The sequence below is a fragment of the Pholcus phalangioides genome, unplaced genomic scaffold (assembly GCF_987345545.1).
Source record: "Pholcus phalangioides strain wild (caught in Gottingen) unplaced genomic scaffold, Ppha-v1.0 ptg000010l_1, whole genome shotgun sequence".
Classification (NCBI taxonomy): domain Eukaryota; kingdom Metazoa; phylum Arthropoda; class Arachnida; order Araneae; family Pholcidae; genus Pholcus; species Pholcus phalangioides.
Window position 1 is genome coordinate 25,458,092 of NW_028301603.1, and position 24,592 is coordinate 25,482,683.

General features: G+C 38.7%; 1 protein-coding gene across 2 annotated transcripts in view; it reads right to left on the reverse strand.

Annotated features, from left to right (window-relative positions):
• Positions 1-24,592, reverse strand: part of shn (zinc finger protein schnurri) — a 289,957-nt gene that overhangs the window by 65,480 nt on the left and 199,885 nt on the right. Inside the window, exons 5-7 of one of the 2 annotated variants that reach the window (XM_089237936.1) lie at positions 10,910-11,040; positions 7,045-8,960; positions 6,819-6,970 (exon numbers count right to left, since the gene is read on the reverse strand). In XM_089237936.1, the coding sequence (XP_089094062.1) occupies positions 6,929-6,970; positions 7,045-8,960; positions 10,910-11,040 (2,089 nt within the window). In that variant the 3' untranslated portion in view covers positions 6,819-6,928. The remainder of the gene's footprint in view (positions 1-6,818; positions 6,971-7,044; positions 8,961-10,909; positions 11,041-24,592) is intronic. The other variant, XM_089237935.1, reaches the window with a different exon arrangement.

The following is a 24,592-nucleotide window of genomic DNA, read 5'->3' on the forward strand; positions in this document are numbered from 1 at the left end:
GAAAAAGCTAGGACTTGGTCACGTGATCATCATTTCTGCTCGGACAGTAGCCACTAGAATAAGGGAGGCATATGCATCTGCCATTTTGTACCTTTCCGTAGCGATGCGCAATGTTATCCTACCATAGGCTCTCTACAAATTCTTCCTTTATTTTTAATTATTTTTTTAGAGAGTTTTGAGTCATTTTTTACAAAATAACTGCAAGAATGCCTTGTTGTTCGGCTTCCGTAAAGTTTAAATTCGGATAAAAAGATTTCCACTGTGATAAACATTGATGTGAGAAATAGATCGTGAACTACATTAGCGACAAGTTCTCACCGAGAAATTAAGCTTCTCCCTGAGAAGTGAAATTTAATTATTTTGTGTGTTAAATTCTTTCAAAACCATATTTCTGGTAATGTTTTTAAATAACAATAAGAACTGAATGAAAAAATGGGAATAAAAAAATCGGTGGGAAATAGTAGAGAGATAACATTTGACGCCATATTATTTTTGTGTTGTGTTTAGGCACAAGAGTTACGTGATTTTAAAATATGAAATCATTTTCTTTTATATTCCGAATGATTTAGGAGAAATAATAAATAACTACAGGATTTCTAACTAACAGAGCTAGTTGAATCTTGAATTAATTATGAATTAATTCTGAAACATTTATGATAGCTCACATTTTCTGTTCCAAGTTTGGCAAATTATTGCGACGTGGCAGTGATCTATTATTGTTTTATTGAAAGAATTTGAAATTGAACTTATTTTATGTATTGAGGGGAAAATAACATGTTTAAATTACAAATATGCTTATTTTATTATTTTTAAGTACCACATCAAAGTGAATTCAAATTAATTTAAAATCAGCTCTAGAATCGGGCTTGATTACTGAGTTTTGCTGATTTGGTGACTTATCACTTGTAGATTAGGAGTGATTGGCTCAAATTACATCCTCATTAAAAATCAAATGTAGTGGAATTAAAAATCAATATAATGGACGTAGAATTTTTTTTTATTTCTGTCCCTTAATTTATTTTACAACAGGGAACATAATTGTGTTTGTTAGTGATCATTAATTTGTGTTGGTAGCCAAATTTAATACTTATCTTTTACTTCCAATGTAAAATTTGGAACATCAGTTGCAATAATTAAAAAAAAAAATCTTTGAAAGACAAAGTTCTTAAAAAGAAAATTGGCAGTATTTTAGTCATTACAGATCTTATGTGAATGTATCACTTAATAATATGTACCATCATTCATTCGTAAATTTCAAGCAATATGAACCTGTGACATTTTTATTATATCTTCAAATCAGGTGTAGCTGTATTGTTCACACTGGCAGCATCCATACACATCAAACAGCAAAGAATACAGGATACTATGTATGAGGGAAGTTATAAAGATTCTAAAGGTAAATGGGGTTTTATCTGAACATGTTTTTCAATGGTGAATTGGTCTATTACTGTTTAAATTTTGTTTTATGTGTGAAATTTGATGGTAAAATTTTGAAAGCTCAAATTTTGCTTAAAAATTTAAATACTTTAACATTTCAAAATAATTGATAAGATCCCACACTGGTTATTACAATGAATGAACTCAATAACATAATTCGTTATAAAATGTCATAATATTTTTGCGAACAAAACAAGATTTGAAAAAATATTGCTGTAGAGGGATTTTTTTGTTATATTGAGTAACTGTTGTACTGAGGGTTCACTATATATACACATATAATGAATGAATTAACATGCAATATCATGGAAAATAGAAATTATACTTTAATGGAAATGCCAGTCTTTTCCATATGCTTAAGAAAAGCTTTCGTTTGGCTTGCTCATCATTTTGTATTTATTTAGTTTTTAGAGGGGGGAAAAACTTGGTTGGACAATGTATACATGCAAATATATTTATTTGTTAAAAAGAATTAATGTGTGTTTGTACCAAGAATATATGTATATTGTGATGTGTGTGGTTTTTATACATTTATTTATAACGGGTGGCCAACCTTTTTCCAAGCCATGCCACAGTCCAGATTATTTTCCACGCAAGTGCCACTATGAATTTTAAAATGCGCACTCTATATATAGCCCATTTTTTTAGAGGCATGAATATTAAAAAATATTTCAATTACCAATTTTTAATATTCCTGCATGTATTTTGATAATTGTTGTTGTAATTTTCATTTACAGTGTTTGGGCTTTTGTGGCTCATATGAAGTGTTGATTTTAAATACAATATATATTTATTTAATTTAACTTTTTTTCAGATGAATTGCTGTTAGGTTACACAGCAAGGAAAAAAAGGACTAGATATTATCGTTTATGCTCAGTCAGTAACTTATTTAATAGAAATAAAATTCCTTATCTGTTAAAGATTTCTCTGTAATTTGAAGGTTGAATCCCCTTGCAGTAGCTTAGTTGTTGCATACATTGTATCGAAATATATGTACTGTTTTGAATATGATAGTTGTAAAATTGTGCTTCCATGAGTTACATATGTTATGTTTGCATAATTTGTTTAAAAAAATAAATTTATACCTTCTGAAATAATTTAACTAGTGTTTCTGTGTGTTATTCAGCAGTTGAAGTATATTCAATGATAGACTAAGTTAAAATTATCGTGAACCGGCAGAAATAAATTTCTAATACAGAGGCATAGGTTGTCCCAAAGTTATTAATTTTTCCTACCTCTGCATTTTCAATGACTCCAAAAAGTTATTTCCTTTATTTAATCCAGCATTTCCAAAGTAGAAGCTAGGGAGATTTCCTATGGGTTCCCTAGAGGAAGGGGTTGATGAGGGAAAAAAATTGAAAAGGGGGAAGGCGGTGATAGAACAACGTTTGGGAAATTATATAATTAATCTTAAAATTAAATCTAAATTTCCCTTCCTTCCTGTAATCATTTTTTCCCTTGAGAGAGAGAAAGCTAACTCATCCTTCCACCACCCTTTTTAATTAGGGATCAAGCAGTTTTTTTCCACGTATAACGAACAGGTTGGTGATTTTTTGAGACTTTCTCCGGCACCAAATATGTCCGACGGCCCGAGAAAAAGCCGACAGACACTACGTGAGCCAGAAAAAAAAAATCGCCAGCATAGAAAACAGTAAAAAACGGAACAGCTTTGGTATAAGGGACACGCCAAATTGGCGACTTTTTTCCGGCGCTAAAATGCCATCGATGGCGCACTCTGGTTCAGTGTTGTTCTGCTGGGTTGTCGCCGTTCTGAAAAATTCTGCCAGGTGGCGTTAGTTGTTGTAGCGCGTCTTTTCAAACAGCCATACAGCCATTTTGTCGTTTGTGCTTGTTCCGATCCACAGTGTGTTTGGATTACACATTGTGCTGGTCAGGTTGTATTGCTCCCTTTTTTTTCCTTTATTTAAACAGTGCCCGTATTTTATTTATACCATGATCGCTTTATTATTTAAACAACGGTCCAGGCTTTATTTTAAACAATGGCCGGGTTTTATTTAAACCGATTGATTTATTTTTATCCACAGTTTTATTTTTTAAACAAACCAGAGCTTATTTTTGTTTTTTACTGTTTTCTATGCTGGAGATGGTTTTTTTTTTTCTGGCGCACGTAGTGTCTGGCGGCTTTTTCTCGGACCATCGGACATTTTGGCATCGGGAAAAAAAGTCGCCAACCTGTCCCTTATACCGAAGCTGTTCCGTGTAAATGAAGCCCGGAACGTTGTTTAAATAATAAATCGATCTGGGTTTACACTCATGTCCATAAATGAAGGATAATTCAGAATCACACGGAAATAGAAATCTAAAGTAAAAATTTCACCTGTAGAATTATCACACACATCTGCAAGAATGATATGCAAATTTCAGGAAGCCACCAGATGATGCCGATAGTACGTCACAATGACGAGAGTGTAAGAGGGGGGTATATAAGGAATGGTGGCAAAGAAGTGAAATTGTTCACAAGAGTTCTGTAAGGCGCTCAGTGCCATAAGCGAATAGTTATGACACAGAGAACGCATGTGGATGATTTTTTACGTGGTAGAATTATCGGCCGCCTGAAATGTGGGCATACTCAGATGGAAGTATCCGAGGAACTTGGAATAGCCCAAAGTGTCATCTCTAGGCTTTGGCAACGATTCCAAGATAACGGAAATGTCAGTAGACGTTACAGTACAGGTCGCCCTCGAGTCACAACGCTGAATGAAGACCGGTATTTGGCAGTAACTGCCAAAAGAAACAGACGGAGCACAGCATCCGACCTGTCTCATCAGCTATCTGCAGCCACGGGTACCATAGTTTCAAGGCAAACCGTGTACAGATGTTTGGGAGATATTGGTCTATATGCTCGCAGGCCTGTCAGATGTATTCTGCTCACGGCAACTAACTGTCGGCAGCGATTAGCCTGGAGTAGAGAACATGCAATGTGGGCATCATCACAGTGGGCTTGTGTGATGTTTTCCGACGAGTCCAGGTTTAGCTTACAGTTGGATTCACATCAGACTTTCATATGGAGAACGCCAGGTACCCGTTACCACCAAGACAACATCATTGAACGACACAGTTACGGTGGTGCAGCATTGCTCGTTTGGGGTGGAATTATACTGGGTTCCAGAACAGATCTGCATGTTCAAACCGGAACCATGAAAGCCCAAATTTATCGGGACATCATTCTGGAACAACATGTACGTTTGTTTAGGGGTGCCATGGGCGCAGAATTTGTGTTTATGGATGACAACGCCCGTCCTCACCGAGCAAACATCGTAAACGAATGCCTTGAATCTGAGGATATAACCCGTATGGAATGGCCAGCATTCTCACCTGACTTGAATCCGATAGAGCAGTGTTTCCCAAAGTGGGCAATATCGCCCCCTGGTGGGCGATGGAATGGTCCAGGGGGGCGATGGAAGCTACGAGCTTAACATAGGATCCTATGGGTTCACTTGAGTTGGGGGGCGATGAGTGGAAACAAATTTCTGATGAAGGGGGCGATAGAACAAAAAGTTTGGGAGACTATGCGATAGAGCATGTGTGGGACATGCTTGGCCGACGAGTTGCAGCCCGTCAACCACCTCCTACATGTGTACCGGAACTTCGGAGAGCATTGCTTGCTGAGTGGAGTGATCTTCCCCAAGATCAGATCGATAATTTGATACTCGGCATGCCTAGGCGTTGTACGGACTGTATTTCATCGCATGGGAGACATACAATGTATTAACCATCATACCAACCATGTAATAGTAAGTTTATGTAAAGGAGATATTTTTTACAATTGCTCCAGGGAGCAAAAATCGTAATTTGTATGAATGGTATCATACATACACCATCATTTTTGTTCTTTATCTTTTGTTTAATAAATGGGCTTTAGAGAATAAGTAACGCTTGTTTTGTTTCTGAACCTTTATCTGCCAGAGCTGGCATTATCCTTAATTTATGGACATGAGTGTAAATAAAACCCGGGCATTGTTTAAATAATAAAGCGATCAGGGTATAAATAAAATACGGGCACTGTTTAAATAAAGGGAAAAAAAAGGGAACAATACAACCTGACCAGACCACGAAAATGTAATCCAAACACTCGGAACAAGCACAAACGACAAAATGGCTGTACAGTTGTTTGAAAAGAAAACAACTAACGCTACCTGGCAGAATTTTTCAAAACAGCGACAACCCAGCAGAACAAGACTGCGCCAACGATGGCAACTTATCGCTGAAAAAAAGTCTCCAATTCGGCGTGTCTCTTATTCCAAAGCTGTTCCCAACCTCACAATCGGGGATAATCCATTCGACGAGGCAACAACACGTTGTGAACAAAATAGACGCTACTCAAAGCCGCTTGTAAGTTCTTAATGCAGCTTTGGACGCTACTGGACAAAGAAAAAAAACACAGTTATCACACAAGTGCAACCAAAAAACACAGTGCAACCAAGGGCTCTTCTGGAGGACGGATTCCACATATACAGTATGTTCCTCATACTGTTCACATTTCTTGAATTAGATGCTTGTTATCTGCTCCATCGCCATGCTCTGATATCCCCCAGATCGCAAGCTTGTCACCGTACTCCTTCAAATTCTGTCCAAATTTTGCGTTGCAACACAATTAATACCGAACAAATTGTCACCTCGATCACAGACTATATTTTAGTCCGATCCTTGTCTTCTCTTGAACTCTCTCGTTTTGTCACATGCGTATAGGATTTTGTCTTTTGCTACAGCTAGATCAATGCAATTAATAGAAAAAAAGAGGATGATAATTTTGAAAACATAACTTACTTCCTTCATGAAAATTTTTTTTAATTGGTGTCCTTTCTCATGGTTTCCACAAGAATGGGGCCGACATTCTTGGGACCTAGGACAACAGTTTGTTTTTTCATGTTATAAATTACCTATAGAAGTCCTCCCCAATTCCTTGTGAAAAGTCTGACATGGATGTTCGCCAAAGATCCCAGCCTAAGAACCCTTCTCCAGGAAGGTGGGGGCCATATCCTTTTCCTTATGGAAATCAATATTGTTAACAAAAGGACTTCCTCCAGGAAATATCACATGATTTTGAGAATACTGCTTATTATACAACTGCACAGTCCAGACAAGCAAAGAAAAAGGGTTTTTTTTTGTTCATCCAGCCAAATAGCTCCCATCCACCCTTATAATTCCTGCCCCAATGTAGGCTACATATTGACAGGTAACATTGTTCTTTTCTGTTGCTACTCACCCACTCATGTCCTCCCCGGGGGAAAAAACAAAGTAGGAGAAAAGAAACTAAAGAGAAAGGAAAAACTGAATGTGATAGTTTCTTAAACGCCTAGATTTTAGGGGGAGAGGAGAGGAAAAAAAAAAGGTCTCAAGAATAATAAAAAAAATCTAACCTTCACTGGAATTTAATAATTTTTTTGGACTTCCGAGACATTTTTCGCATTTCATGACTTTTCCAGTGATGATAGACAACCAGAATTACTTTAATTCTGACCTTTAACAATCACGCCATGGCTCTGTTAATTGCACGAATCCTTTTGAATTCCTATATTGAAAATAATGTTCCTTAAAAAAAAATAACTCTTTTACATGAAAAAAAATTCACTGATTTATACTCACTTGCTGCAAGTCACTGTGGTTTTGGAAACTTTTACAGCAAATATTACAAGTTACATCTTTCACCACAGTAGCAGTTGTAAAACCAGAATTTTCAACAGTAAAATCTGCTGATGAGTCCCATGACGAATGATCACAGTAAAGATGAACCTGCAAAAACTTTGTACTTTTGAACATTCTACCACATAAATGGCAAGTGTCTGAACGATGCATTGAAGATGATGCAGCATTGTCTGTATTTGACCTTTCATTTTGCACAGTAGATGACATTTCTGATGGAATAATACTATTTTTATCTTGAATACACGAAGACAAACAAACTTCAACTGGAGAGGATGTAACAGTTAAACCAGCAGTATCTTCTCCCTCTACTGGCTCTCTTTTGACACCGTCTGCATTATCATTATCTGTGTTAAAACTCATAATTGTAGGCATTGCAATGGTACAAAGAGGTTGCTGTTCAGGCTCTGCATCTGTAGAAAATTTGTCAAATTCTGATACAGTCTTAAGACCCTGTTGCCATCTCATACGGCGAGGATCACGATGGTACAATCTATGTGCCATGACTTGAAGACTCTCCAAAGAATTACTGCAATCAGTAGTATCAATCTCATTTAAACTGATACCTGATCTTTCCATTTCTGCATACATTCCAAAAGGAAGCTTCCCAAGACATTCTAATTTCATAATATGCATTTTAGAACGAAGATGTTTAGCAAGATGTCCATGTATTCTGAAAGCAATCTTACAGTCTGCACATTTGAAAGGTCGTGGGTTATCCACACTTGGAGTGCCAAAAGTCATATTCATATTCACTTTATTATAATGGCTAACCGAACGCTTATGTTTTTGTAAATGCCCTTTTGTTCTGAATGAGACGCCACAATTTTCACACCTGAAAGGTCTCTCAAAATAATGGATATTGACATGAATTCTTAATTGCCCAGCTTTAGCAAATATCTTATTACATATGCGACAAACACATTTTCCATCTTCTATATTTGAAGTTCCTGGGTTCATAAAATCTGCATGAGATTTTTGCAAATGCATTTGCTGCTCAGTATTTTTTTTATTAGCAACAGTTTCATGAGTGACAACATCATCTTCAGCAGTAGCTGAAGTAACAGAATTTTCCCTTCCTGAATAATCTAATTGGTCATAAATCAAGCCTTTTTCCGTTTGAATAGTTTCTAAATAATCAGCATCATCTTGAGAGTGAAAGTACAGTTGTTTATTGGAAGCAGAATCTCCATGTCTAACTATCTGTTGCTGCACTTCTTCAGAAGAAACAAAATCTCCTAAATTTTCATCATTATGCATAGATACTTCAAATTCTATGAATTTTCTCTCTGTTGTAGTCATTTTATTTGAAAAATCTGAGTGTGGAGATGTATTATGATATGTTGTTTGGGGATTCAAAAAAGTCATACCCGAAACACTACTCAACACGTTATCACTTGCTTTTGTTATTCGAAGATCAATAGGCTGCTCTGCTGACTCACTTGTTTTCACTAAACTTGATTCTGGTACAATATCATCCCAGTGATGTGGATGAATAACTCTTACCTTTTTAGCTTCTCTAGCAACTGATATAGAATATCGGCGAGTTCCCTTTTCTTTCACATCAAACTCCAAGAAATTTCTCAAGCATTTATCATTTGATTGAGAATTTTGTCTCTCAGAGGAAATTAGATGTGTTGGACAGACCTGTAAGCATTCTTTCCCACTCCAAAGCGGGGTATTAGCAGAATATGAACGAGGTCGGTGTCTTAATGACTCCTCAGAAACACAGGCACGGTTGACATTACTTTTTGAAGTTGAGATGGTCTGACCGGACAAACTTGGAAATGCATCTGGTACAGTAGTAGTCAATGCAAGTGAAGGCAAATTTTTTGGCTCAATATCTGTGAAATCCTTACCTAGATTAACAAAACATGTTTCAGAAATTACATACACACACCAACTTGATACTGAAAAATAAAAATTTATTACTTTTATTTTATTTACTCCATCTTAATTTTTTTAATTATCATTATTATTATTTTCCTTAAAAACAAATACTAATGCATTAATGCAAAATAATAATAATTCACAAACAAGCATATCTCACTGTTAAATTTGACCAGATATTATTGAGTAGAATAAGGAATGTAATCAACTTTTTCCCAAGCCATGATACTTTTAAGACTATTTTTGGTTCATGTGTCACTTTGCAAACACAGACCATACATCCTATTTTGACAAGCCATAGAAGCTTCCTTCCTCCCCTCTTAAAATCTTTTCACTATCCTGCTTTAATAAAAATGCTTATGTTATCACCACCTTGTTTTGTTTGAATACATGCATTTAGGTAGTCTACAAGATTGATAAGAGAAAGATGAAAATTTAAAAACTAGACATAATTTCTTTAATTGAGTAATTACCGTATTTTAACGTATATATATAGAATCCCCCTTTTTGCCAAAAATTGCATACCAAAAATAAAGGGGGTTTCTTATATGAACATAAAATAAAGGCTTGATAGAAACTTTTTGACAAAATTTCAAGCCCAAAGATCAGGGAGTCCCTTATACACATTGAAATATAGTAAATAGAATTTCTTGGATTAAAAAAAAAAAAGCCTTCAAGTGCGAATCCAGATACCATAGTGTGCCATGAATGCTGTTTACCACTGAACTTGAACATTCAACTTAATAATAAATGATTTAGACACTTCGGCACTTTTTTTTGAACTAATCAAAATCAAATTACACAAAGTTCAGGTCCTGGGCAAAAATGAATTTTTCCTTTAGGGGGAGCAATAATAAACATACCATTTTTTTAGGCATAGTTACAGGCATCATTATGTAGCAATTATAAAGGGTGATTTGCTACCGCAAGTAAAAAATTCTGAAAGGAGTAGGTGATTTCAAGTTGAATCAGAATCATATAGCAATGCAGGGCTAGGAAAAACTTTCCTGAAGCTGTAGATATCATTGTACTGATGCAGGAGTTCCAGGCATTAGGTGCATTAACCCTCTCAGTTGCGGGATCTATCTAATATTTGTTTACTTCTTCTGTGGCCCTCAGACTGGGAACATGTCAACACACTGATGTATGACATCCCTGTGGAGTTGTTTGTACGTATTTCACAGAAATCTACGATATGTCTTCTAAAATAATTGAAATACTATGCACTAGACATGTGAGCCAGTATTACAAATCGTGGACGACACCTTGAACACATTGTTACTTTTTTGGAGTACATCATAAGCGCATCATATTAATTTTGGTGGTGTTTTTTCACTTCTAATGTTTATGCTACTCCTTCAGGAAAGCATTTCCATCCCTGCATGACCTTATACGATTCAGATTCATCTTATAGTCACCTATTTCTTCTAGAAGTTTGTACACAGTGTAACACAAATTATCCTGCACATGATTACTGATAAAAAATAAAATTTAATTCTTTATCAGGGTATTAAATTTTGAATTGAAAAAATCCAACAAAATGAGAAAGTACATATTGAGAACAAACTCAGATTTTGAGGAACCCTTAAAATTCAACAGGCACTGATAACCTCTGTGATCACTGCTACTCGAAAAGCCTGTATCCACTTATGCATGAGTGATCATTTCATTTTCACTCTTAGAAGCACAAGTCATAATTTGATCATAATTTTCATCATCCAAAAACCCCAGTTGCAAAAGGGAAAAATACATTTGAAAAAAAAATATCCATAAAATTAAAAATAAGAAAAAACAAACATAGGTTCATGCAGGGTCGCAACTAGATTCTTTGTCACCTAAGGCACCAGACCTGCCTGCCCCCCCCCTAGTTGCGGCCCTGGGTTCATGTAATTGAAAAAGTATAAATTTAATGTCTTACTAGAAACGGAAGACAACTGCTGCATATTTTCATTTAGCGATGATAAATGTAGCAGACTTCTAGCAGCTTCTTGTTCAACTTGTTCAATAGATTGAATATTAACAGCAGCAAAATCCTCCACAGATTCACTCCTTGTAATATTAAGAAACAATGGACACAAATTGTAAGTATTTTTTATATATATTCAACAGTTTTTTCAATTGTAACATTATTTATACCAGGGTTGGCAGGTTTTTGATGGTTTAAACTGTGGTCAAAAAGTGTCAGAAACCTCAAATACTGTTTTTCAAAAAAAAAAAACATTTCCACAGAAAATACACACACACTGATTGCATGTAATATTTGAAGTGACTATATTACACAAGAATGAATATTTAACATGTCTGTAAAATAATTTTTTACTCTAAAGAATTATTTTTGGGACAATATACACTGCTCAAAACAATTAGGGGAGCACATGATTTTAACAAAATTATGCAAAGATGTATACCGATAAGTAACATAAAATGAATCATCCATAATTTATAGCCTAGCAGGAAACGGAAGAAGAAAACTTCATATGCAAATCAAAGTTCATGACGTCAAAAACCAGAAAAAGGAGATAAGGGCAGAAATCGGGATGTTGCAGAAACGTCTGTTTTACTGCCGTAACTGTGAAATTCGATTGTGCAGTATTTTTTTTTGAGACCAGGTGACTTGAGGATGTATCAACAACGTGATTTACCGGAATCCATGGCATGCCGTGTTATAGGCAGACTGGAATCCGGGCAAACATAACGTAGTGTCGCGGACGCTGTTGGAGTCGCCAGAAGTGTTGTTGCAAGGCTGTGGAATCGATTCCAAGAAACAGGAAATGTTAGACGTCGACCAGGGCAAGGTCGGCCACGCACCACTACAGCAACTGATGACCGGTATATACGGTTAACAGCCCGTCGAAACAGAACAGAGAATGCTACGCAGCTGCAAAGACGGTTGCTCTTGGCAACAGGACGAAGGGTGTCCAGCCAAACAGCACGTAATCGGCTTCATGAGGGAGGGCTCTATGCACGTAGGCCAATGGTCTGCATTCCGTTGACCCCACGCCACCGTGCGGCCCGAAGAAGATGGGCTGCTGAACATCGAGATTGGGAGCAACATGATTGGAGCCAAGTGCTGTTTACAGACGAGTCCCGATTCAGTCTGGAGTGTGACACCCGACGTGTTCTGGTATGGAGGGACAGGGGCACTCGAAATAACCCCCGCATTCGTTCGTGAAAGGTCACAATACAGACGAGCTGGTTGGATGGTATGGGGTGGAATCAGCATAGGCGGACGTACAGACCTGCATATCATTCGGAATGGCACTTTGATGGCCCCAAGGTATGCAGACGAGATACTGCGACCTCATGTCATCCCTTACGCTGGAGCCATTGGAGATTCCTTTGTTTTCCAGGATGATAATGCCCGACCGCATAGAGCTCCACTGGTGAAGAACATGCTTGAAGCTGAAACAATACAGCGTATGGAATGGCCAGCGTGCTCTCCTGACCTGAATCCAATCGAGCATACATGCTCGGACGACACATTGCTGCGCGACCAAGGCCGCCTGTTACTGTCCGAGACTTGCAGATTGCACTTCTTGAGGAGTGGAGCAGTATTCCCCAAAGTCTGATCGATAACCCCATCGCATCCATGGCAAACAGGTGTGCAGCAGTCTTAGCTGTTCGAGGAGACCACACGCCCTATTAAAACTCATGCATCATATCTAAACAGTACTTTTTTTTATCGTTTACATGTAACCAAATTGTTGCCCTAAATCATCTTTTCATGTTTTTTCCATATTTTCAAAGAATTAAAGCTTAATTCCAAATTTTTTTACGTCTTTTTTCTGTATTGCACATTGATACGCGTGTACTATCCATTGTATGCCAATACGTGGCTGTCTTGCACGGTTTTCTTCACTTTTTTCCTTGCTCCCCTAATTGTTTTGAGCAGTGTATATTAAAATTGAGGGTTTTGGGCAGACCACATAGATTTTTTTTAATACAAAATTGTACTTAACTATCAAAAACTTCAAAAAGCCAACGTAAACCGTGGAAATCAATGGATTTGTTTTAAAATGAAAGTAACACATAAAAAATTAATTAAAAATAATCAAAATCCAAATTTGCTAAATAAAACAGAGTAAAAGCATAAAAAAAAAACTGTCCTCAGACTGTTGCAAACTATCCAAGACCAGTATTTTATCCAAATATTACATGAAAACAAATACATTTTCCTTTGATTCTACAGGCCTACTTAATACACTATAGTAAACTGTATTAAGGAAACTACAAAGGTTTATAGAGACAATCCTGTAAATATCTTAGAGAAGTCAAAGCCGTCCGGATGTAATATTTTTCCTCGTTGTGTTGGGGAGAAGTCAAAGCCGTCGTGATATGGCTCTTGGTTTTTTGTTGTGGTTTTGGCATGTTGTTGCTAGCGTGTGTTATGTCCGTGCCATGCGTTAATAGTGATTTTTGTGATTTTTTTTTTGTTAATGAAATAAATTGAATAGATTATACCATTATCCATCACTACAACTGGTGGAACAGCTGTCGTATGGTCCGCCACGTGGCGATTATTTGGCGCCACACATGTCTGATGGCCCGACGAAGAGTCGCCAAGGCCGTCAGACACTACGGACGCCGAAAAAAAAAACATTAGCGTGCAAAACATAATAGAAACCACCAAGCATAAAAATATAAAAAAATATCAGTTAAAAAAAAATTACACCTGGCCCATTTTTTTAATAATAAAAAGATCGGGGCATAAGGAATTCCGGGCATAAATATTCTATGCATTAAAACTAAAACCCGGACCCTTTTTTTTAAATAAACGGATCCGGGCATGTTGAATAAATAAATAAATATTCTATGCATTAAAACTAAAACCCGGACCCTTTTTTTTAAATAAACGGATCCGGGCATGTTGAATAAATAAATATTTATGCATTAAAATTAAAACCCGGACCCTTTTCTTTAAGTAAACGGGTCCGGGCATGAAAAATTCTGTAGGTTCATTTTAAATAATAAACCGATAAAACAGAAGGCATGGCAATGGATGAATAACTAATAAATACAACGAAATAATAAAATGGTATGATACAACCTGAGCAGTAGATAATCCAAATAACTAGAGCTACAGAAGGGAGGAATAATAATGAGAGAGAGAGAGAGAGACGCGCTGGAAATGGAACAACGGCTGCCTAGAATTTTTGAAAAAACGCGGTGAACAAAAGAAAAATCCTGTTTGTTGAAGCCAGCGCCATCTAGTATCACCCAACGAAACCGGAAAAGTGTTAAAAAATACGGCAACCCAGAGAAGCATTATGACGGTCTTGGCGACTTATCACGAGAAAAAAGTCGCCAAAGTCGTGGCGGACCATACTGCATATGTTCCGTCAGTTTCTCTTGGCAGGAGTGACAGCTGAGGTGACAAAGTATCATCACATCGTATCTGCCCTGCAACCCGAGGAGCTGTCTGTTGTCGGGGACATTATCGCCAGTCCACCCACCGCAACATCTTACGCAACGCTAAAACACCGTTTGTGCATGCAGTATGCGGACTCGGAGAAACAGCGGTTGCGCGACCTAATTTCTGGGTTGCAACTGGGTGATCGGAAACCATCACACCTTCTCCTGGAAATGCGAAGTAAAGCTTGGCAATGGGTGAGTGATGATATTTTGAAGTCTCTTTTCCTCCAGCGGCTGCCTACAAATGGTCAGCAAATATTAGCAATATCCAATGATAGCCTGGATAAATTGGCAGAAATGGCCGATGCCATACTTGCCGCCGCAGAAAGCTCCAATGCAGTTCATGCGGTGTCAACTGAAGCTTCACAAATGCAGACCATTCTAATGGATATTTCTTCCCGTTTGGAACGTCTTGAAACGCGTGCTCGATCCCAATCAATAAATCGCAGCGGATCTCGTCAGCGTTCCAGAAGTCGCGACAGAAACTACCAGCACTGTTGGTACCATTCGCGTTTCAAAGAAAAAGCAGTCAAATGTGTCCAGCCTTGTAGTTTCAACCTGCAGGGAAACTAGCTGGGCGTCACTCGATGCTCAGAGTGATGGCAAACTCGAGTGCTTCCGTCTCTATCTGTCCGGCCAATCATCCTCCATGAAGTTCCTCATTGATACAGGCGCGGATGTCTCTGTAATTCCTGCCACAACTGCAGAATCAAGTCGTCAGCCTGGAAATTTAATGTTGCAGCAATTTCACAACCCATCCTTGGGGCAGATTTCCTACGTCACTTTTGCCTGTCAGTTGATGTTCGACAAGGATGGATGTCTGGTTGATCCTTTAACACAACTTTGATCAAAAGGTCAAATCTCAACTGCACCACAAATTCAAGCAAAGTCCATGGATGGAAACTCAATCTTTCATCACCTGCTAGCAGAATTCCCAACACTAACAGAAGCTTCCGTGGGTCCTCGACAAGTTCAACACGATGTGCAACACTTCATCGAGACGAAGGGGCCACCGGTCTATGCGAAGCCAAGGCGATTACCTGCAGACAAGCTGAAGGCTGCTAAACAAGAATTTGAATATCTCGTGGCGCTTGGAATATGCAGACCATCAAAAAGCAGTTGGGCCTCATCACTTCACATGGTGAAGAAAAGCAATGGTGACTGGCGCCCATGTGGCGATTATCGAAAGCTCAATAGTGTAACGGTGCCAGGTATCCAGTCCCACACATTCAAGACTGTGTACAAATGTTGGAAGGCAAACAGATATTCTCCACGCTTGACTTAGCCAAGGCATTCCATCAAATTCCAGTAAAAGAGCAAGATATTCCAAAGACTGCTGTGACACCAACATTTGGACTTTTTAAGTTTGTATTCATGCCTTTCGGTCTATCAAACGTGGCTGCAACCTTTTAACGGTTTATACATTATGTTCTCAGAGGATTGAACTTTTGTATACCATATTTTGATGATGTCTTAGTGGACTCAGGACTCAGAAAGTGAAAGTCAGCATGTTGACCATCTGAAACAAGTTTTCCAGAGGTTTCAAAAATTTGGTGTTCTCGTCAACGCTTCCAAGTGCGTTCTTGGTCAAGCCTCTGTGAAATTCCTGGGTCACACTGTAGATGCAAAAGGCATTTTACCTGTTCCTGACAAAGTAAGCAATTATCAATTTTCCTAAACCAGATACCTTGAAGAAACTGCGTCAATTTCTGGCCATCTATAGGCGTTTCATTCCTCATGCCACACAGTCACAAGTAGTGCTCAATAGTTAATTGAAGGGTGCCACAAAGAATGATAGAAGACCTATAGAGTGGTCAGACGAGGCCACCAAAGCATTCCAAAAGTGTAAGGATGACCTGGCTGAAGCAACCACATTATACCATCAGTCACCTACAGCTGCTGTAACTATTGTGGTTGATGCATCTGACACCGCTGTGGGAGCTGTGCTTCAGCAACAGGTAGGAAAAGATTGGCAACCATCAGCATTTCACTCCAAGACTTTATCTCCAGCCCAGCGAAAGTACAGTGCATATGATAGAGAGCTGTTGGCAGCGTACATGGCAATCAAATATTTCCGTCATATGGTGGAAGGCCGCTGTTTCATGCTTTTTTCTGATCACCGGCCACTTTCCTATGCATTTATGCAAAAAGAAGACAAGTGCTCTCCACGCCAACTGAGACACTTGGACTACATTAGCCAATTTACTATGGACATCAGATATCTGAAGGGCACAGATAATGTAGTGGCTGATGCACTATCAAGAGTACACATATCATTGATTAATACACCATCAATGTTCGACTTTAAGGAAATGCACAACAGCAAGCAAAAGATGAGGAACTGCAACAGTTGATATCTGGCGTCATTCCATCCTCTTTGACATTTCAAGCCATCCCAGTGGGCGGCCCTCCATTGGATCTTTTTTGTGACACATCTATCATCCATATTTATCCAGTCGTCCCACGCAACTTTCGTCGACCGATATTTGAAAAGCTGCACGGTCTCTCTCATCCTGGTGTTAAAGCCTCAACCAAGTTGGTACAACAACGGTATGTGTGGCCCTCGTTAAGAAGTGATAATTTTTCTTGGGCTCGCAAATGCATCAATTGCCAGAGGTCAAAAGTCTCCAGACACACCAAGAGCAAGCCAGGCATTTTTCAGCCATGTAGTTTCAGGTTTGAGCATGTACATATTGACCTGGTAGGACCGCTTCCTCCCTCCGAAGGGTTCCGGTACTGTCTCACTATGATCGACCGTTTTTCTAAATGGCCAGAAGCTGTACCTATGGTGGACAGTTCCGCCTACACGGTGGCAGAAGTTTCTTACGCCAGCTGGGTTGCTCGTTTTGGCCCTCCTCTTCGGTTGACATCAGACCAAGGTGTCCAGTTCGAATCATCACTCTTCTCTGCTCTGATCCCCTGGCTTGGTACTATCCGTCATTGCACATCTCCTTATCACCCAGCTGCTAATGGGCAGGTGGAAAGATTTCACAGGCAACTAAAATCTGCAATCATGGCCCATGCTACAACAAGTTGGAGTAAAATTCTCCCTTCCATTCGGCTAGGCTGCCGTGCTGCTTGGAAAGAAAATATCCAGGCTACAGCAGCAGAAATGCTATATGGGGTTCCGATTCGCGTGCCTGGAGAATTTTTGACTCCTCTCAGTGACAGTCCAGATCCAGCGACTTTCATTGGTAGGTTGCGACAAACTGTGCAGAACTTGTGTCCTACTTCAAATCTGGCGTATGGATCAACAACAATCTTCGTCAGCAAAGACCTAATGGCATGCTCACATGTCTTCTTGCGGACTGATGCTCTTCGTCGTAGCCTTCAGCCTCCATATACTGGTCCACATCAAGTAGTCTCTCGTGGGGATAAAGTTTTCAAAATTACTGTACGAGGTCGTACAGTGACAGTGAATATTGATCGTGTCAAGCCTGCATATGTGGTGAAAGACACTGATCTGCCAACCGCTATCTCACCTCAAACAACTACTTCATCTCCAACAGCTGACTGTACTTCTGTCAAGTGATTCCAATGTGAAATCTCAGGTGGTGACTAGATCTGGGCACAAAGTAAAATTTAACTTGAAGTATCAAAATTGATACACTTTGTGTAGCAATCATCTCGCTGTGCTGGCGGGAGGCTACTGCAAGGACTATCCTTTTTTTTTTTTTTTTAACCGAGCACAACTCAGGTCTATCGCCATAGGCAATTTTCTACCTAGTGAGTTGTGCCGGAAGTGTAAGTGTGTGTACCTAACTGTCTTAGTGCGTATCTAGTGTTGTGTATGATTTTTCAGTGCTGCCATCTATATCTCAGAAGTGAAGTGAGTGATGTGTCGTGACTGAATATTTGTACTGTTTGTAGGTCTGTTGCTCTCTGTGGCGAGATTTTTTAACGGGGAGATCGGCTCGCATTTGCGCCTCGAAGTTGGGAACCACAGAAAACCAACTTCAGCTGACCACCACTGTGGTGACGGTGGGGCTCGAACCCGGGTCCCCGCGATGCGAGTCCGTCACTATGACCACTCGACCACCACAGCGGCGCAAGGACTATCCTGTAAATATCTTAGAGAAGTCAAATCCGTCCGGATGTAATATTTTTCCTCGTTGTATTGGGGAGAAGTCAAAGCCGTCGTGATATGGCTCTTGGTTTTTTGTTGTGGTTTTGGCATGTTGTTGCTCGCGTGTGTTATGTCCGTGCCATGCGTTTGTAGTGATTTTTTGTGATTTGTTTTTGTTAATTAAATAAATTGAATAGATTATACCATTGTCCATCACTACAGGTTTTTTAACTACTGGCTGTTGCGAAGATATATTTTGGAAAGAGAGAAAATTCAACTGCCATGATTTAATATTGCTCCATGTACAAGTTCTTAAAGAGATATTTTCAAATATTTATAATTTTTTTTTTAATATAGACAGACTTTATTTCAGATGGAATAGGGTGCTTCATGCCAGCAAAAAATTTCAGCAATCTTTTATGTTTCAGACAAAACCTATAAAACATTGAAAATACATTTCTTTTAATTTATTGAATATTGAGAATATTTTGATAATACAAGGATGACGTCACTCTCCGCTACCATATGAAGGTTTTTAACAACTGGCTGTTGCGAAGATATATTTTGGAAAGAGAGAAAATTCAACTGCCCCTGCGGGGAATCGAACCCACGCCCTTTCACTTTCTGGCTGAACGCCCTAGACCACTAGACTACAGAGGCACCGAATCTCCCAATCTTTCCTTGGAGCTTGTGTAACTGAAAGGGATTGTACATGGACGGCCGGACCAGACTCCGGCCAAGCTCACAACTGCTGACGCTGCCACCAGATGGTGACTTATACAAGGATGACGTCACTCTCCACTACCATACGAAGGTTTTTTTAACAACTGGCTGTTGCAAAGATATATTTTGAAAAGAGAAAATTCAACTGCCCCTGCAGGGAATCAAACCCACGTCGTTTCACTTTCCGGGTCAATGCCCTAGACCACTAGACTACAGAGGCACTACAGAAAAATTACTTCTAAAATCTGGCTCAGTAGTCTAAATGTATTGATCTCAACTTTATTGATTTACATTTTGTAGTCTCAATGTGATTTCTATGCTACTACTATATATATACTGCTATTGAAATAAATTTTCCAAGTGCTCTTCCCATATCCATCAGAAGGGGGCAGCTGCCAAAATATTGACAGAAACCTTTTGCTCATCATTCGCGGAGATGGAATCAGACTTTAATATCCTAGGCTGAACAGAGAGAACTTGTTCTTCATGGAAGTACATAGTTGATAGCAGAGTCTACCTAATGGACAGAGGTTGTTGGTCCTTCACTGAGAACTCTGAACCTCAAGAAATGCGCCTTCTTCTATCGCCGAAGGAATGGCTCGTCGTGAAATAATAGACTATAACTTGAGAAAAGGTCATGCATACTCTACGACAGCAGTTCTCAAACTTTTTTGACTCGCTGAGCCCTTTTCAATATATAATTTCTATTCCAAGAGAACTTGGAATTTTCCAAGTGCTCTTCCCGTGTTCATCAGAAGGGAGCCACCGCCAAAATATTGACAAACCTTATTGTTCCTGGAGATGGAATACGACTTCAAGTTCTCTCTGCTCAGCCTGGGAAGTTATTCTTTATGGAAGTACAATAGCAAAGTCTACTCAATGGACAGAGTTTGCTGGTCCTTCACTGAGAACTCTGAACTGCCTATCGCCTAAGGAATGTCTCGTCACGAAATAATAGACTATAACTAGAGAAAAGGTCGTGCGTACTCTAACATATGATATGCTGTGGAACCGCAATATCGTAATATCATCAGTGCCATAATGGATGATCCTAAAGTGTGGACAATTCTCCGTAACCACTTTGAATCTAAAACCAGAGCAAGGGTAATACAACTATTAGATGAATTCTCCCTTCATTACGATGAAGACGTGGATACAAGCATCTGTGTTTTTAGTGCCTGACTCATATATACATACACAGTAGTGTATTTACAGGGGAGGTAAGCATGCTATAGCCCAGGGCAGAAAATTCGGAGGGGCAGCAAATATTTGAGTATAGAAAGAGAGTAGAGAAAAACATTTTTTTAAATTCCTGTTTCATAAACTTGTGGAAGTGCCATGTGTCATTTCTATCGTAAATAATATATAATTAATATACTATATTGCTTATTTTTATTTGTTTGTGTTCTTTCCACACAGAATGCTGTTGAAGCAAAAAAATATATGATCATCTAACCTTTGTTTTTACATTGTTACTCGCCGCCTACGCAAATACACTCATGTCCATAAATTGAGGATAATGCCAGCTCTGGCAGATAAAGGTTCAGAAACAAAACAAACGTTACTTATCCATAAAGCTCATTTATTAAACAAAAGATAAAGAACAAAAACGATGGTGTATGTATGATACCATTCATAAAAACTATGATTTTTGCTCCCTGGAGCAATTGTAAAAAATATCTCCTTTACAAAAACTTACTATTACATGGTTGGTATGATGGTTAATACATTGTATGTCTCCCATGCGATGAAATACAGTCCGTACAACACCTAGGCATGCTGAGTATCAAATTATTGATCTGATCTTGGGGAAGGTCACTCCACTCAGCAAGCAATGCTCTCCGAAGTTCCGGTACACATGTAGGAGGTGGTTGACGGGCTGCAACTCGTCGGCCAAGCATGTCCCACACATGCTCTATCGGATTCAAGTCAGGTGAGAATGCTGGCCATTCCATACGGGTTATATCCTCAGATTCAAGGCATAGATTTCGATTTCCGTGTGATTCTGAATTATCCTTAATTTATGGACATGAGTGTAGTATTGTCACAAGTGGAGTTGGGAAAGTGAGTATACATCCAGCGAAGTAAAGCACTCATTTTAGATTACTGAAGGTGTTGGAAAAAAAGACAAGAGTTCAGCCGAGAGAAAAAGGGGTGGTATCTTCTTTGGAGGGCTATCTTTTAGAGCAGGCATCTTCAACCTGTTGCTCCCGAGTACCACAGTGCACCATGAAGCACCCAGAGTGCTCGATGCTCATATCAGATTTTGTGCTCGCGTGTACTTGATCAGCGTCCTCATTGAACGCCTTGAACAAAGTCCATTCAAGGATTAAGATCATCCTGATTTCAGACATACGCATGTCAAACTTGCCATGTAAAGGCCACTTCTTGCTATAACTGGGTCCGACACAGGGTCAGATAATTAAGGTAAAAGATAATAAAAAGTCTTCAGAGTTCTTAGCCTTCAAATAGTATTGCTAACAGAAATTATAATAACATATAAAGATATTTTCTTTTGATCATTTGATTTTTTTTTTGAAATTTTAATTTTTAAAAACAATATTTTTTGCATTAAAAAATAAATTTTTGATCGTCCAGAGGGGGGGGGGGGAGGGGGACAAGAGCCCACGTACGTCTCTGTGTAACATGACGGTCTCCGGGTCATGTTTTTCATACTAAATCTTAATATCAAGAGAGAATTCTTACCTTTAGACTCCAGGGACTGCTTAACTACCGGAAACCACCGAAGGTCTCGTTAGCATTGTTCCGGTATGGGCTAGAACGTCCACTTAGTCTTTCGGCTGGAGGGTGGGGTCTTCCAGTCGCTAGACGAGAATGAGACTGCAGGTCGGGCTGCTAATGTCTCATCAAAATTAATCTCTCATCCACATTTTTAACTTATAATTCCTTAATACTGTAGGTGCCTCCCAGGAGAGGTGTCACCTGGTCTCATTGGGGTTTCGTGTCCTTTTTGTATGTTAATTTTAAGTTTAATATTGCATGATTAAATTATTTTGTTTGCCGGTGGATGGCTGCGAACATACGTTGGTAAATTATTCCCAATTATCATTGGTCATGTTGGGTGAACCTGGCCAGTTCACTTGGCACTTGGCATGTTGCCAAATGATGTTTTGTCGTTTACAATAATATTTCTGAAACTATATGCAAATTATATCCAAATGTACTTTGTATGATGCTGTATTTTTCTTGTTGCGATGAAGTGTTCCCGTGGTCCAAGTGGACCACGATTATTTTATTTCAAGATCAGTATAAGTACAGATTGTGTTTGTTGAACAATCACATTTCATTTCACTCGTTTTACGAGCTTAGTTCTCCAATGTTGTAGCACAGTGGTGGTTTAGTGTTTTACGTATCAGCTGAAATGTAACGAAACTTCATCTAGCTTTAGGCTTGGAAATATATCCTGTAATGTCTTTCTAAATTTGCGCTCGTCTCGGCAGGTCCGCATTTCTTATGAATTAATAGTGATTTCAAATGAGAGCTGTGATTTAGCTTTCCTAATGCACACCCAGTGACGATGGAAAGTCACAACACCTAGTGTCCCTGGTGCTAATCAAATTGATATCGTCAATCACGTCGAATGGATGGGTCGACTCTGGCTATCCTCAACATATGCCCTGTCGCGACCTAACTCCAATCCTCCCTCAAATTGAGTCCCTTGGCATTCTCTGAACTGATGTCTGATGATCAACGTCTCATCTATGGACTTACATCACTTGCCTGGCCAGATTCATTACTTGGTTCCAATTTTGTGCTAGTTCCAAAAAGTGAGCCTTGATGTGTGGTGATACGATCTCCAGTGTGTTATGCTGTCGCCACCATCGGGTCAACTTCACTGAAGATGTCCACCTGAAAACTGTTGGACTTTAGAAGTTGTGTGGGAACAGAGCTCTTCAGTCTCATGCCAAAATTCCAGACCAGTATCAGATAAGTGCAATAATGTTATGTGAAAATGTTTGTGATATATATTCGTCTTTTAATATTATACTAAAATTTAATAACGTTAGCAAGGTGTTCTTTACTAAATTTTGTAATCGTGTTCTTTTTGTGATTTGAATAAATGTCTTGATTTGAAATATGACTGAGTCATTTCCCTTTGCTGTCAAATAACTTGAAAGATAAAAATAGAATCTGGAAGTGCATGAAAGGTTGCATCTGATCCCCCAATATGTGTTAGGAGGTAGGGGGCAGAGATGATGAAATTTTGCTGACAAAGTAGGGAGGGGTCAGAGTTTCACTGACTTTTGCTGGCAGGGGCGGGGTCAAAAATGGCCAAAAATTTGCTGATGAACGGCCCCAACGACAGAACGTTCTACAACGCAGGTTTTTTGAATACTAGGAAGAAAAAATAATGAGGGATTTCCTGCTGTAGGATGAGTAGACAGGACAAAAAAAGAATCTTATGCAACAAAGATTTTCTTATTGGCATTAGTGGGGGCTTTTTGGTGGAAGGCTTTGGGATATGGTTGACCATCTGAAAAGACAGGCTAGAGCAGTGTTTCCCAAAGTGGGCGATGGAATGGTCCAGGTGGGGAGGGGGGGATAGAAGCTATGGTTATAACATAGGATTCTATGGGCTCCTTCTGAGTTGGGAGGCTTTTTTTTGTTTTTGTTTTTTTTTGGTTTTCCACTCGTAAGCTAGAAACTGGTGTAGCTATCGCGTTGTGTGTATTGATAACTTTCTTCAGGAACCCCTTCGCAGGCCACATTTGGCTTGCAGCCGGATCATGAGCACTCCCCGTTATATGTCAATCATAATGAATTGGAATAGGATATGAATACAGGACATAAAAGTAAAATTTAGGCGCAACAATATACATTACCTCTTTTTGTCTTTTGTTTATGATTTATTAGTAATGGCTTTTTCAATTTTCAATATATTGAAGTGAAGTTTTCACTAAAGTGTTCTCAAAAACATACAGAATATGAATAAAAATAATTCATGCACTCATATTTGAAATTTGCATGCAAAAACATTATGTAAACTTTGTTTTTGTGGAATTTTTTGTCAGAAAAAATACAATTTTTCTAACATATTTTTAGACCAGAGAGAGGCACAGCAGTTACCAAAACAACTTTTATTTTGAATTTTTCCTACATATATAAAGTGAGAGACTGGAGAAAAAAAATGTTTTTTTTTTACTGTCAATATATTTATATATTTTGACTCTCAACACAAAATTCATCAAAATAAGACTGGATCGCTCCGATTTCAAATCATTCAACTAGATACTGAAGTGAAACCTATCATCCCAGATTCAAATTATTATTTTTTGTTTATTGCTTCTACCATCCTTGTTGACCATGCAAAATTTCATGTACATATCTCAAAAATTTTGAGAAAAAAATGTCTTCTAACCCCATTCAAGCAATATTATT